At 34.3% G+C, this 14325-nt stretch overlaps 1 protein-coding gene across 1 annotated transcript; it reads left to right on the plus strand.

Moving 5' to 3' along the window:
- On the plus strand, window positions 1235-7840 carry LOC109228950 (probable E3 ubiquitin-protein ligase HERC3). The gene is made up of 6 exons (XM_019394228.1): window positions 1235-2172; window positions 2932-3141; window positions 4136-4246; window positions 6532-6900; window positions 7029-7136; window positions 7382-7840. The coding sequence occupies exons 1-6, from the start codon at window positions 1834-1836 to the stop codon at window positions 7688-7690; spliced, it is 1446 nt and encodes a 481-aa protein (XP_019249773.1). The 5' UTR covers window positions 1235-1833; the 3' UTR covers window positions 7691-7840.

Raw genomic sequence — 14325 nt, forward strand, 5'->3', positions numbered from 1 at the left:
TTTGCTATCTTTCTTTTGATTTAATTTAGTGGACAAGTAAAAGTAAAAATATATCTCTAGTATAGTGGACGGGTGTACGTTTTTTTCCAGTTTGAAAAGGCAAAATACATAAAGCGCCCCTTTAAGTTGTTCTCAACGATCAACTGAATACCTCAACTAAGCCATTTTTCATTTTAACACTTCAAGTGGCTATTAAGTAGGTCAAGTAAACACCCGAGTACAACAAACCATATGTGTGAGTTGCACCTGTCAATGACATGTCAAATGGACCAAATCAAAAAATGACACATGTAATTTTGCCATAAAAATTTGATATATGTAATTAACAAAAAAAAAATACATTTAAAGAAACCTTCTTTACCATCTCCTCTTTCATTTTAACATAGCATCTGCCGGCTCCTCTCTCCCTCCATTTCTGTCGCCGCATCGCCACCAATCGCCGCCTCCGGAGGTGATGACCGACTAGGCGGCGACCTCCCATTCAACCACAACCACCCTTTACCCCCCCCCCCCCCTCCTCGTCACTGTTCTGTTGAGGCAAAACCCTCACCGGTAGGCCTTCAAACTCCGGTGAGATCTATTTTTGATTGAGTCCTTAAATTATTCATCACTATTAGATTCAATTATCATCAATATATCTTTGTAAATAATAAATTTCTCAAAGGACCATTGATTTGATAGTGTTACGTTGAAAATATGATCGTCGGAATATGTGTTTGGTAGTGTATGTCTTATATTTAAGAAAAACCCGATAAATAACCGAAAAAATCGAAAAACCGACAAAAGCCGACATAAACCGTATCGAGAAAAAACCGACTTAACTGATTTGGTTTGATTCTAATATTTGAAAAATCGACTTACTTGGTTTGATTTCTTTTAAGGGAAAAATCAATCCATACAGTACCATGAACACCCCTATTTATAGGCAAGTCCAAAGTAACACCAGCTGAATTGCAGCTCTCGGGCGTCTCTCTTGTCATACATATACATCTATTTCCTCTTCCAAAGCAATGCCCACTGACACAGAAAATATCCTACGTGGGATGTTGTGGTTTGTCCACGTAGAAAAAATGTACTTGTATATGACGACAACATAACAAGATAACAAAGAGCACCAGCTCTCAATCAAATAGTTTCAAAGCATTTTTTTGACCAAATCAAAACAAACAAAAAATAAATAAATAAAAAAAGAAGAAAAGAATAAAATCAGAGTGGAAATGTGGCCATAAAGCAAGCAGAAGAAAAAGAGAAGCTTTCGCCTGTAACTTTGGTCTTTCCAAGTTGGACATTTTCTCTAACTTTAATCTTCAATTCTTTATTACTATTATTCAGTCAGCATTTCGGCTTAAAGGCTAAGTTAATTGGCACCGAAATTAAAAAGCTTCACTGGTCACTCTCCTCTTTCTCCACTTCTATTTAAAGATTCCACTATTAGACTCTTTCTTACCTACTTGCCTTAAATTTCTTGTTTATTAAGGCCCCAACAATTTTTTCTCTTTCAGTTTTATTGGATCCGTTATTTGCTCAAATTTAGGTTGAGAAAGTTTCAATTTTGGTGGTTTTTTAGTCGGTTTTCTAGTAATTTGCTAGAAAAAAATATTTGATTTCGTTTTGTTCATTCAAGTTTGAGCTTTGGGGTTCTCACTTCTGATGATTTATTTCAACTTAAGTAATAAGATTTTAACATTTAATCCCTCATTTTCCTACTCAATTTCATCAAATTTTCTTAAATCTGATTTTTTCTTCATAAATTGTCTCAATTGTTTCCGTTTTCGTTTAAAAATTTGATCTTTAAGCTATTCAGTGTCGTTTCTCTTTTTGTGGTGGGCTAAAATGGGGGATCGTTTGAGGTCAGCATCAATGGAGGATTTGCCAGTACATTTGATTCTTGAAATATTGACGTCAGGTCGATTAGGTGCTATTGATTTAATATGTTTGGAGCTAACTTCAAGGACTTTTAGTGGAACCCACAGTTTGGTTCCTCAAAAGTTTAAGTCTTTGGTTGATTATGCTGTGTTTCAGCTTTGTTGGAATCATCCTTTTTATGCCTCTCTGCATTGTGATGCTCAGAAAGAGCTGCTCGGACGCTGTAATGACAATTGGAAGCGCCTTTTGAGGTTCTTGCAAGGGTTGGAACAGTCCTCTGATACGGTTGTAACCTCTGCAGGCAATGTACTATTTCTTGGAAAACTATAATTCATTAGCTTAAGTGTCACTTCCTTGAATTGAATGCTGTTTTCCTATTCTGGACTAATAAGTATATGGATGGAGTATTAGTTACTATTAAATACACACACACACAGAGGCATATGGATCGATGGAATTTTTTTTTGGATAACCATGGTGTATGGGCCAACGTGTGCGCACTTGACTCCACGGAATACGTGGTACCTCGCACCCGGTAACTTTGTTCACCAAGGGTTGGACAGATGGGAAGAAATCACCTACTATGCTTTTTGCCTTTGCTGAGATTTGAGCTTGAGACTTCATGGTTCTCAACCCCCACTTCATTGACCACTAGACCGCACCCTTGAGTGCGTGGATCGATGGAATGTTTTAAGAAACTAGTTTTATGTTAGTCAGATATGCTTGTGGAAGGAGTACATGATTTTGCTGCTTCACATAGAGTAGTCAATATTAGGTGCAGTTGTGTCTGATGGGTGTCCTTTTAGTTTGGTCAGAGACTTGTATGGAAGGTTTAGATAAATTATTTAGTAGTGTAAATAAATTGGACTGAATAGAGCGGAATGGATATAGATGAATCATAGAACCGACCTAACTATTTTTTGTTTGAGGATTAGTTGGATTGGCTGGTTGATTTCTATCTTTCTAAGTTTAATATCTTGAGATTTTGGCTAATCAGTTTTCTAGGAAAATATGGGGCGGGGGCTTCCTCTATTGTGGTTACTTACTGTAATGCGTTATTGGCAGATGCAAATTAGGAGTGGCAGGTATCACACATTGCTAATCAAAGGATCAAAAGTATACTCTTGTGGTTCCAGTTTATCCGGCGTCCTCGGTCATGGGCCTGAAACAACTCAGTGTGTGGAATTTACTCGAATTAGCTTTCCTCTTCCCGTACAAGTCGCCCAAGTTTCAGCTTCTCATAATCATGCTGCTTTTGTCACAGGGTCTGGACAGGTTAGAAAACTGTCATATATCATCAACTTCTCCTATTTCTGTAACGGCAATTTACCTTGTATGTGTACTTTGTTTTTTGCATGCATGATATGTAAAGATTAGTCTGATTCTTTTTGCTTGCGAGTATAAAACTAAAATAGAGCTAGATATAATATTTTCAAGGTTAATATGTTTGTTTAAGGGTGGTTTAATTATACTGAACTTGTTTGCCTCAAATAATGATTTGTGTGTGTGTTTCACATTATGTTGTTTGTGGCAAGTTTATCTACTCTGTTAACCATAGTGTCTTTTTACCTAGTTTGCTCTCCTTTTTGATGCCTCTCTCTGCTCAGAGAGAATGAAAAGAAAGAGATTTAATTTAGAGGGAAGAAACTATGAGAGTTGAGGATAAGTCTCCTACATTATTCTAACAACCAAAGAATAAAAAGGAGAAAAAAGGAAAACAGAAGTATAGAAAGAGAACCTTTTCATGGATTGGTGTCCTCGTAATGAGAAAGCTCTTAATTTTCCTATTTCTTAGACATCCCTTTACTGCAGTAGGTTGCATAAGCTGCTTATCTTAGCTGATTTCCTATATGACCCTCAAGTAATGACGAGGCACATATAGAGTGAAGTAACCTTCTACCAGTATTAGACAAGTGTCTCCTTGTAACAATTAAACCACCCTTAGACAAACATATTAACCTTAAAGGCAGATATTCTCTTTAGCCATGAGTGATTGGTCTATGTTGTCTATCGAAAAAAATAAAAAAAAGAACATGCTGTGATTCCATTTAATTTGTATTGGTTCTTGAATGTTCATTGCTCATACAATGTCTGTTACATGCTCTTATGTTTTTGTTTTAAATCCTTAAAGAGCATTTTAGCTGGAGATTCTTTTTCTCTGTTGGAGATATGCTAAAAACTGGCATTTTATCTTTTGCTACCATAAATAAAATATTTAGTATAGGAATGAATGTTCTATCATTCACGAGGTTTAAAATTCTTGGTGTAGGTGTTCACATGTGGAGACAACTCTGCATACTGTTGTGGGCATATAGACACCGGACGCCCAATCTTCAGGCCTAGGATGGTTGAAGCATTGAAAAACATTCGTTGCAAGCAGGTAAATTTCTTTTTATATGTCAACCAACTAATTGATGAGATTACCTCGTTACGGGGATAGAGATTCGAATTCTAGACATTGTTTACAACTAAATTGCCACAAGGATAACGAAGAAGATCAGGAAATCCCCAGTTCTAGAAAAATTTGGGAAGAAACATCTAATGATTAAATAAAAAGTCGATCATATAATACTGCTAGATCAATTTGGGAATAAATGATACTCTTTCATGATATTTTTTTCCTGATAAGTTGAAGTATGATAGTGCTTCAAGATTTACTCTTTTTTTGTTGGAGGAGAACTGGGAAAAGAAAAATGATGTGATAATTTGAAGTCTTTTTCCTTTGCTGCAAATCTGATTTGAAATATTTGCAACTTAAAGTCATGAACCTAGGAGGATATCAGTAACTGTCAGGAATCTGTGGACTTTTCTTATCAAGTCCAGTTACAAAAAATATGGAGAATGAAAGGATAAGTAACAGACAAATAAACCAATGTTATTATAGGGAAAATTGTTTGCCTTTTTATCCATTTTTGAGTTTATGAAATAGCCAGAATGATGTCACAGTTTACGTCTATTTATTTATCTAATTGGTCTGAATTGGTGGTTCAGACCAATGTCTCCTGTTTGACCAAATCACTCTAGGATTTGTAACTCATTTTTTGTTAACTCTTTCTATATTATCAAAAGTGTTTTTCGTCTAATTTCTAATCAAGTTTTACTAATTTGATTACAATCTTGTGATACTTGTTATATGCAGTCTTCAAAGATTTGAAATAACCCTTTATATCCTTGTCTCTTTGTCATCAGAACTAGGCTAGATAAGCTGAAATGATAGGTTAAAGATCAACACGATTAACCACACTATTGGTTGAGTTAGCACGTTGTTAAAGGTTATAGCATCCAACCAGGCTAGGCACTTCTTTTTGTTTTTGCTTTTTTGTCTATCTTAACTATTTGTTACTTTCCAACATTGAGCTACTCAAAAGTTAGTCATAAAGTAGCATTGGTTATATTTTTGGGCCATCTCTTGAGATAAATTTACATAATTTGAACTGTTTTTGTAATTTGACCAAGATAAAATATTGGGACATAGGTATAATGTTAGTTTCTATCAAAAGACTTGTAAACAATGGATCGTTCACAATTAAGATACAAATTGGAAATATAATAGTTTTAGCCTTTGTTTCAGGAGCCATGGGGGTAAATCCCATTTTGGTTCCTGTGATTTTCGAGTCGCACTCATAGCCTTCATTATCTGAAATGGCACTTTTAGCCCAAATTTGAAGAATTCTTTACAACTGAACAGACAAGTTCAAAATCTTCGGGTTCTGAGGGAAGTTCAGTAATTTAACGGGCAAAATAATAAAATGTGATATGCCTTAACCAGAGATTCAGAGAATAATGGAGAAATTCAGGGAACAGCCAAAACAGGGACTGGAACTCCTTTCGTGCTTACTTGTAACCATACTCATGACAGAATTGATTAAAAAAGTGGGATAATAAAACTAGAAACTAAAGTAGGAAAAAAAGAAAAAAGAAAAAGTTGAGCATTTTGCCTTCCATACACTCCTTTAGTGTCTCCTAAACCCGTCGGTTGGCTTGACTGCAGCCGCCCGTCATCCGGCCAGCCCTGCCACCCTCTAATGTCTAATCTAGTCATCCAAGCCCCGCCAATCCCAAGCCTTGCCTATCCTCGCCTGGCAACATGTTCCCACCCTTCATTCTCCTACTCCATTCCTGCCCCACCACCCAATCCCGACATGAAAATGAAAATCCTTTCTCTTCTCTATCCGAAGCTTGCAAACTTGCCCTTCACCATCCACAAAAGCATTTGAAGAAAAAGACACAAAATTTATTGCAACTAAACATAGGAGCAAGAAGCTAAATATGTCGGGTGGGAATTTGAGAAAAATGGTTCAACAAGCCACTCTTGAATAAATGAAGGCTAAAATTCGAACCGAAGGTATTATAAGATCAAAATCAGAAGTACCCCATATAACAAGTATAAATACTCTTTTTTCCCGTACGACTATGAAAAGGGAAAAGCAGATTAAGTTGGACATGGACAACACCTACAAAATGTCTACTAATTTTAATTGCAAATTTTAAGTTTTAAATTTTACGCAGTTGAATCATTTCCAGTTGTGCCATTTGTTTATGAGTGTATGAACTGGCCTGCCACACACCAAAGGTTCTCATAAAAAACACTGCTGACATGGGGGATTTTACTGTTGACTTCTATCTTGAATACTACATTGCTCACCACTGTTGGAACTGGTTCAGGTTGCTGTAGGTCTCAGTTTTACTATGTTTCTCACAAGGCAAGGTCATGTTTACACATGTGGAACAAATTCACTTGGTCAACTTGGTCATGGTGACACAATGGATAGGCCAACACCGACATGTGTAGAACTACTGGCATCTATCGGTTCTGTAGTTCAGGTTGCTGCTGGTCCTAGTTATGCACTTGCAGTTTGTGATGATGGGACACTCTACTCTTTTGGTTCGGGTACTAATTTCTGCCTTGGTCACGGAGAACAGCACAATGAACTTCAGCCACGTGCAATCCAGTCGTTTAGTAGGCAGGGCATTTATGTGGCTCGTGTTTCTGCTGGCGCTGAGCATGTTGTGGCACTGGATTCCACTGGATATGTAAGTCATTGTACCTAAAATCACATGGTAGCTTAATTTCATTTGATCAATGCTAAAATTTAGTTGACTTATCACTAAAAACCAAACAAGGAAGTTGCTAATTGACTGTTAATCTTCGGCGATTGCAGGTGTATACTTGGGGGAAAGGTTACTGTGGTGCATTGGGGCATGGAGATGAGATTGATAAGACAACTCCATCACTGTTGACCAGCCTTAAGAGCCAATTAGCTGTTCAGGTCTGGCATTCTCTTACATTTGCAAGTTGATATTACACGATCAGCATAGTTAAGGCACAACTTGATATGAAATATCTCAAACTAGTGTGAAACACGAGTAATAACTAAATGGCTATTAGGACAAGTACTTCAAGGCTTGTCAAGTAAACAACAGTGCCTTGGCCTAGCTTTATTTTTTCTGCCGCGTCTTCCCTTTTCGCCCTTTGTAAGTCATTGACCTCTATTAAATCTGTGGATTGTTGTAGGTTTGTGCAAGTAAGAGGAAAACTTTTGTCCTGGTGGAGGACGGTTCTGTTTATGGCTTTGGTTGGATGGGTTTTGGTAGCCTCGGGTTCCTTGATAGAGGAGCATCAGATAAAGTTTTGAGGCCCCGGATCCTCGAGAGTTTGAGATCTCACCACATATCTCAAATTAGCACTGGCTTATACCACACTGTTGTTGTCACAAATCGTGGACAGGTTTTTGGATTTGGAGACAATGAAAGAGCCCAACTCGGGCATGATGCACTTAGGGGATGCCTTAAACCTACTGAAATCTTTATGGAAAAATCGTGAATGAAGCTGAAGCATAAGAATAATTGCTGGTCTTTTATTTATTTCTTGTTTAGTGCTTGATATTGTGTAAGGTTCTGGAACTCATTTATTATGGTGAAGCGAGCTTGCTTTTGCACAAAAACAAAATTTTCTTCTACGAGGAGTTTTCAGGAAGTGTTGCATAATTTAGCCAAAAGTAAAGATATGGTTTCATACACATAGGACACAGACAAGTCTCAATATGCAAGGTGTGTAGGAAATGATAGTTTTCTCCACAAGTACTTCTCACATTCATGCATAGAAATCTTGAGAATACAGAAGATATCCCTTAAAGAGATGCAGAGAGAGAGCTGCTGTAGAATGCCAAAAAATCAAGTGACTTTATATATTGCAAGGTAAGCTATAATGTGAATTTAAAGTTATAAACTAACCCTTTAAAGAAAGAAAGTTAAATTTTCCCATGGATTTGACGTTGTTATAGCAACTGCCACAGTCTCATCGAAGCATAGGAGGTTGAAAAGAGAGACCTCTTCCACATCATCATCCTCAACAAGTGATTGTGAAATGGATTTGACGGCCGGAGAGTGATACCCAATGGATAAAAACGACATTTGAATATAAAGCGAATTTGACGGCCGGAGAGTGATACCCAATGGATAAAAACGACATTTGAATATAAAGCGAATACTCCTCTTATTAAGTGCAAAAGTATATATATATATATATATAAAGATTCTATGAATTTGAAATTTCTGATATAGCTTATCAAATTTTATTGTTCATATACGAGTATGCACAATTATAAGTTAAAAGCAACGTGTATAGTAAGAACGAAGATTTGCACACTAAAGTTGTTATATTTATGTTGAATTTGGAGCATATTCGTGATGTTTCAACAAACACTTGCGTTGATTTATGAAAAAGGATCATTGTCTACAATTTGCAGTAATATTATTAACACATGTAAAACAGCTAAATTGAAGCGAAAACAAATTTAGCCTCCTCAATGTTTTTGTCTCTCTCTGGCTTAATATGTGTCCCTTAACCAAGAATGACACGAAATTGAAATGCAAAATCTGGCAACAAGTATTAGCCCATCTCACTCTTTTTTGCTTCCTTATTCCATCTCCTCTTCAGTAGCGATGCTATTTATATTATTAACTAGGTTAGAGTTCAAATTCAATTGAGGAAAAGGTACAGACACCACTCAATATACACTTTCATAAGGATATGAGCATGTAATCCAAATAAAACGGATTTAGACTTACACAATCACGTAGCAAGTAATTCAAGATAATAAGCAGCTTTGTAAAATTATCAATTAGTTGATTTTATGGCTTTAAACTAGATGCCAAGTACTATATGTGCCCCCTCGAAACAATGCTACTGTCACTTGGCACCCTGACGGGTAGATTCCGATGAAATGCATCTTTTAAACCAAAAAAAAAAAAAAAAAAAAAACTAAAAACTATATGCTCGAATAAAACTAGTTTTTAGGTAGATTCATAATCCTATATCTAAAAAAAATAATCACATAAAAGCAATTAAATATTTTGATGTGAATTCCTAGAGTATGAAAAAGCAAGTAAAACATGAGAGCGAGTAATAATAAATAAATATAAATAAGCACATAAAAATGGGATAAACCGTTTTTTTTTTACTTCTTCATATTTTAAAAGGAGAAATTCAGAAATAGCCAGATTTACAAGTGGTCGTTCAAAAATAGTCCAGTTTCAAAAGTAATTAAAATTTAGCTACTTTTCATGTAAAGATAAATCTAAGTGAAAATACTGTTCAAAACCCAGAAAATGCGCTAGTATATTATGCTGGAGTTCCAGCATAAGTATACTTGAACTACAGCATATTATATTGGAGTTCCAGGATAAGTATGCTGGAACTCCAACATAATATGATGGAGTTCCAGCATAAGTACACTAGAACTCCAGCATAATATACTGGAGTTCCAGTAAAGTATAACGGTCCGGTGTAATATGGTAGAAGTTCATACACAAGTGCTCGAATCTCCAGTATATTATGCTGGAACTTTTCGTGTGTTGGAGTTCTAGCGTAATATGCTGGAAGTTCATGCACAGCTGAACCGAACTCCAGTATATTATGCTGGACCGATCTCTGTTGCAGCAAAATAGTGGCTATTTTTCATTGACTTGGTAAACGCTGGCTATTTTTGAATGACCAGTCCCAAAATTGATTAGACCGTGCTATTTTTACTATTTTGAACCTATCAAGATGGGCTCACAGGTGTTGGGCCCATTTAATTGGGAAGTGGGGCTACCATTGAAGTCATACTCGCCTTGCATCAATATTTGCAAAATTTATGTTGTTCGAAATACACTTCAGAATTCGTATCTAATCGCTTCAGAATTTGCAATAAAGTTATAAATTTAAGATTTCGGGACTAAGGGAGTGTTTGGTATGAAGGAAAATATTTTTCGCAAAATATTTTTCAATTTTTTCATGTTTGATTGGCTTAAATATTTTGGAAAATATTTTCCTTATGAATTCATTTTCCTCCAATTGGAGGAAAATGTTTTCCTTATCAAGAGAAGGGAAAACATTTTTCAAAACTCTTTCTCAACCTTCCCCACCCTCACCAACCCACCCCACCCCCTCTCCAAAAAAGGCTTTCTTTTTTTTTCAAATTTCAGTTTTTCCGTTACCACTCACCCTACTACCCCTCCACTCCACCCCCACCCCACCCCCACCCCACCCGGAAAAAAAAATTATTTTTTTACCTTAATTTTTTTTTTTGCAATTTCAAATTTCTATTTAAGGGGTACAACTATACTCTTTAATTCTTAAGGGGAGGTAAGAATTGGTGGTAACACTATATAATTATAAGTTAATAGTATAACTTTTCTAATTTTCTTTTTCTTTTCTTTTTCAAATATATTAAGTAAATATTCTTTTTACTATTTCTCTTATTCTTATTTTTCAACCAGCCAATGTGTTGATTATGATGTGCTTCCATATAATTTCATAACTTCTTATATTTTGCCCTTTTCTATCTCTTTATTTTCTTTTCTTTTTTTGGTTTTAATCTCTCTTTATTTTCTTAGTGGTTAAATGTAAATTCTATCTTACTAGCTTTATTTTCTATTCATTACTATAAATAATTATTAAGAAAAATACCTTCTAAACTCATATCTATATTTTTGTTATTTAAAAGTATAACAAATCATAAAATTCATCTTATATTCATTGAGTTCGTATAAAATTAACCTCATAATTGAAACTTTAATTGATTATATTAAATTAAATTATTAGTTATTGGAAAGATAGTAAAGATACCGAATATTCTTTATGATATTAGTTACTAACTTATAATTTTTATTTTAAAGAAAAACATGTTGTTTGAATACCTAGTTATAAATAATATCTAATACTTCTTATTTATATCTCTAATTGTCACACATTAAAATTCACTTATTTTGTATTTTACTAGCTCTATTATTTAATGGATATTATAAATATTTATTATAAAAATACTTTCTACTCATATCTTGCTTACTTATATTCAGATGAGCTGGTCAAAAATTAAATAATTTGTTGATTTTTTAATTAATTTAAGTAACAATATTGTTTATTTGAAAGCTACCATTATTTTTATCATATTATTTATTAATCCATAATTATTTAATATATTTTTACATACAAATATTTATATTAAATATCTCATTATGAATTAAAATTTGATATTTATTATTTACCTATATGTTTGTGGCATAGTAAAACTGATCTACTTGTTAATGTGAAAAAAAACGTATTTGGTCAATGTGATTACACTTGTCCAATCAAATAAACATTACATAATTACCAGAGTATGCAATTAATGTTCGTCACATGCCTTCTGCCTGTCTCATATGTGTGGAACCTGATCTTTTTCGGCTCCAACCTCTTCCTCGAATACATAGGGTACGTAGGTAGGGCTGTGTGAGAAATAGTTTCCTCTTTCTACCACTTGTGAAAACATTCCTTCCCATCAAATCTTCAGTTTCCAGCCAAGTTCTACGTGAAATGATTGAATGTAGTAATTCCATGAGGGGTTTTAAGTGATCTCCTTACTTTAGAGCTAACGTAGAATCATTAATAGTTTCAATCTGGATTTCTCTATAAAAACCATTCACCTCTACTCTTTGTTATGAGCCGGCTAAGGACGGGGGGGGGGGGGAGAGGGGTGGAGTGGGACGGTTGGGCTATCTTCTTCTGTCAAAATCTTTTGGGAGGCTTTGGTGGGCTCATATTGTTTAAAATAATTTAGAAAGCTACAGAAGGGTAGGTTGGTTGTATACTTTTATACTGCCAGGTAATTACACATAACTTTTCAAACACGACCCTAAATATCAAATACTGACGTACGTACTATGAAGATCACATACTTAAAATATCATTTATTCGCCTTACCATTACCTATATCTGCATCTACCTTCTTTGATATCCCCACTTCATCCAAAAACCTTATTATAATATGAGGTAGTTTGTTCAGTTTATTCATTCAGTTTTTTCTCTGTGTTCTGCCAATTCCTTTCGGATTATCTCCCTTAAACTCAGGATCATGGTTGATTTTACTTGTTCCATCTTTTCAAAAACCACCATCTTCTCCATATTTTTTGTGTTTTCTTTAATTTTTTTTGTATGGTGATAATTGTATCATCAATTAATCGTTTTTTTTTGTTGTACATAAATCTCATGCTATCAAACTAAAGAAGATCATCAGTTAGTTTTACTCCATAATTTACAAACGTAAGACTTATAAAAATCAACTTATAAAGAGCTGAAAAGACCTGTCAAGAAAATTCGAAGTCCAGTTTACATTAGTTTTCTCCTTAGTATTCAAATTTTGATGTCCTTTCTTGTGTCATTTTTCCGCTAAACGAATGCCCATCCTACTCCTCATTTGAGTTTTGAAGTCCTAATGTCTTCCTCCCTTATATGATCCACTTTTGATCCGCACTTAACCAAATACCTAAACAACTCAACAACTTGTGAGTGCATCTTAACATACTTTTGAACTCTCTTAGATAGAGGCTCAACAAAGAACTTGAGGGATGACTTATGCATTATAGTGAGGCTTGCCAATAGTTACTGCAAAACATAGCCTGACACATAATATAATGAAAAAATCAGTTAGCACATTTTCAAACTAATTGCACTCATCTTTTAGTCAACTAGTCTTAGTGTACACACTTTACTAGTTATGAGGATAAGGTTAATCCCAATGTCCATTAACACTCATTCTAACACAATTTTCACTTTTCACCCATAAAATTTAACACAGCGGAACATCACCATTTCAGTTTTAATGAGATAAAATCCAATTTGGAACCAAGGGCGACTGGACAAAATTAGTGGCCTAAATCCAAATTTTAATAAGAATCTAAATTTTATACAACAACACACACATGCAAAAAATTTAATATTGTCTTTCCTTTTCCTTTCGTACTAGTGTAGTATTTTTACAAGAACTTTACATAGTAATATTATTGTTTATATAAACAAAGGTTAATTTAAGTTAATAAGATATTAGCCATTTGTTTGTAATATATTAGTTTGGATCTTGTATAAAAAACTTTATTTATTAGTATGAAGATTCGAATAGTTTAACTCAAAATTCTAAAAAAAAAATGTTAAAAAGTAAATTTTCTATATTTTCTTATATATACAAAGTTTGAACTTTTTACCTACAAACTTCAATATTGTGTAAGCGAAATATTAATACTTTTTGGAATCTCAAAATTTTGGGACATAAAGCAAAATTTTACTAGCCTCCCCCTTGAGCCACCTCTATAATTGAATCTATTAACATATCAACTTTACACACAATGTAATGGGAAGACCAGTCTACACATTTTCTAACTAACTGAACTCACCTTTTCACCAATGAATTTGAACAATACCATAACAAGGATCAAGTTTTTGCGTTATAAAATTAAAAAACCAAAAATTTTATACCATTGTTTCACACGTCATCCAATAAAAATTCTCAAAACTTAGCAACATAAAATAACAACGATAACAACGTCTCAATTCCACATGAGTTGGGTTAGCTATATGACTCTCTAGTTCTTTATTTAAGCTTAACTCACTGTTTAACCAAAAATTAGATTTTAGGTCAAAGCTTAAATTTAGAAGAACTCGGGTTACTGATAATCGGAAAAGAATATATAAAGAAAGAAATTTGTGAATAATATAATCAGAAAGCAAGTAAATCAAAGTATATTCCAATAGTGTTTTTTTCGTGCTTATAGTTGTTTGTGACTTTCCCTTTTATAGCCATTTTGGGAATACAGACTTTGCCTTTGTCATAATAAGACAATTATGGGCAATTAATGACTTTAAATGTTACGTTATGCAATCATATACATTAAATACATATTCTCTAACGTTTCCAGTATTTAATACTTATTAAATGCTGTATCTGGGCTCTTTTTTGTTGTCAGATTCATTCATTTGACTCTTCACGATCTTTGACCTTTAAATGTCTTCAACAGGTACGAGCATTGAATTACTTGTATGACTGCTCGTGCCTTCTCCATTTAACTTGCTCGTATCTGTTGTTGCTCGTATCTGTTAACCAACCTTAATTCTTTGACTGTTTGACCAGTCTACGTGTCATAACACGTCACCATATATATATA

The sequence above is a fragment of the Nicotiana attenuata genome, chromosome 7 (genome assembly GCF_001879085.1).
Source record: "Nicotiana attenuata strain UT chromosome 7, NIATTr2, whole genome shotgun sequence".
Taxonomy (NCBI): Eukaryota; Viridiplantae; Streptophyta; class Magnoliopsida; order Solanales; family Solanaceae; genus Nicotiana; species Nicotiana attenuata.

Bases quoted from the DNA above. Each gene is read 5' to 3' on its own strand.
- LOC109228950 (XM_019394228.1), top strand. From the start codon at position 1,834: ATGGGGGATCGTTTGAGGTCAGCATCAATGGAGGATTTGCCAGTACAT. The intron at 4,247-6,531 runs GTAAATTTCTTT...GAACTGGTTCAG, and splicing joins AAAACATTCGTTGCAAGCAG to GTTGCTGTAGGTCTCAGTTT. The intron at 6,901-7,028 runs GTAAGTCATTGT...CGGCGATTGCAG, and splicing joins CACTGGATTCCACTGGATAT to GTGTATACTTGGGGGAAAGG.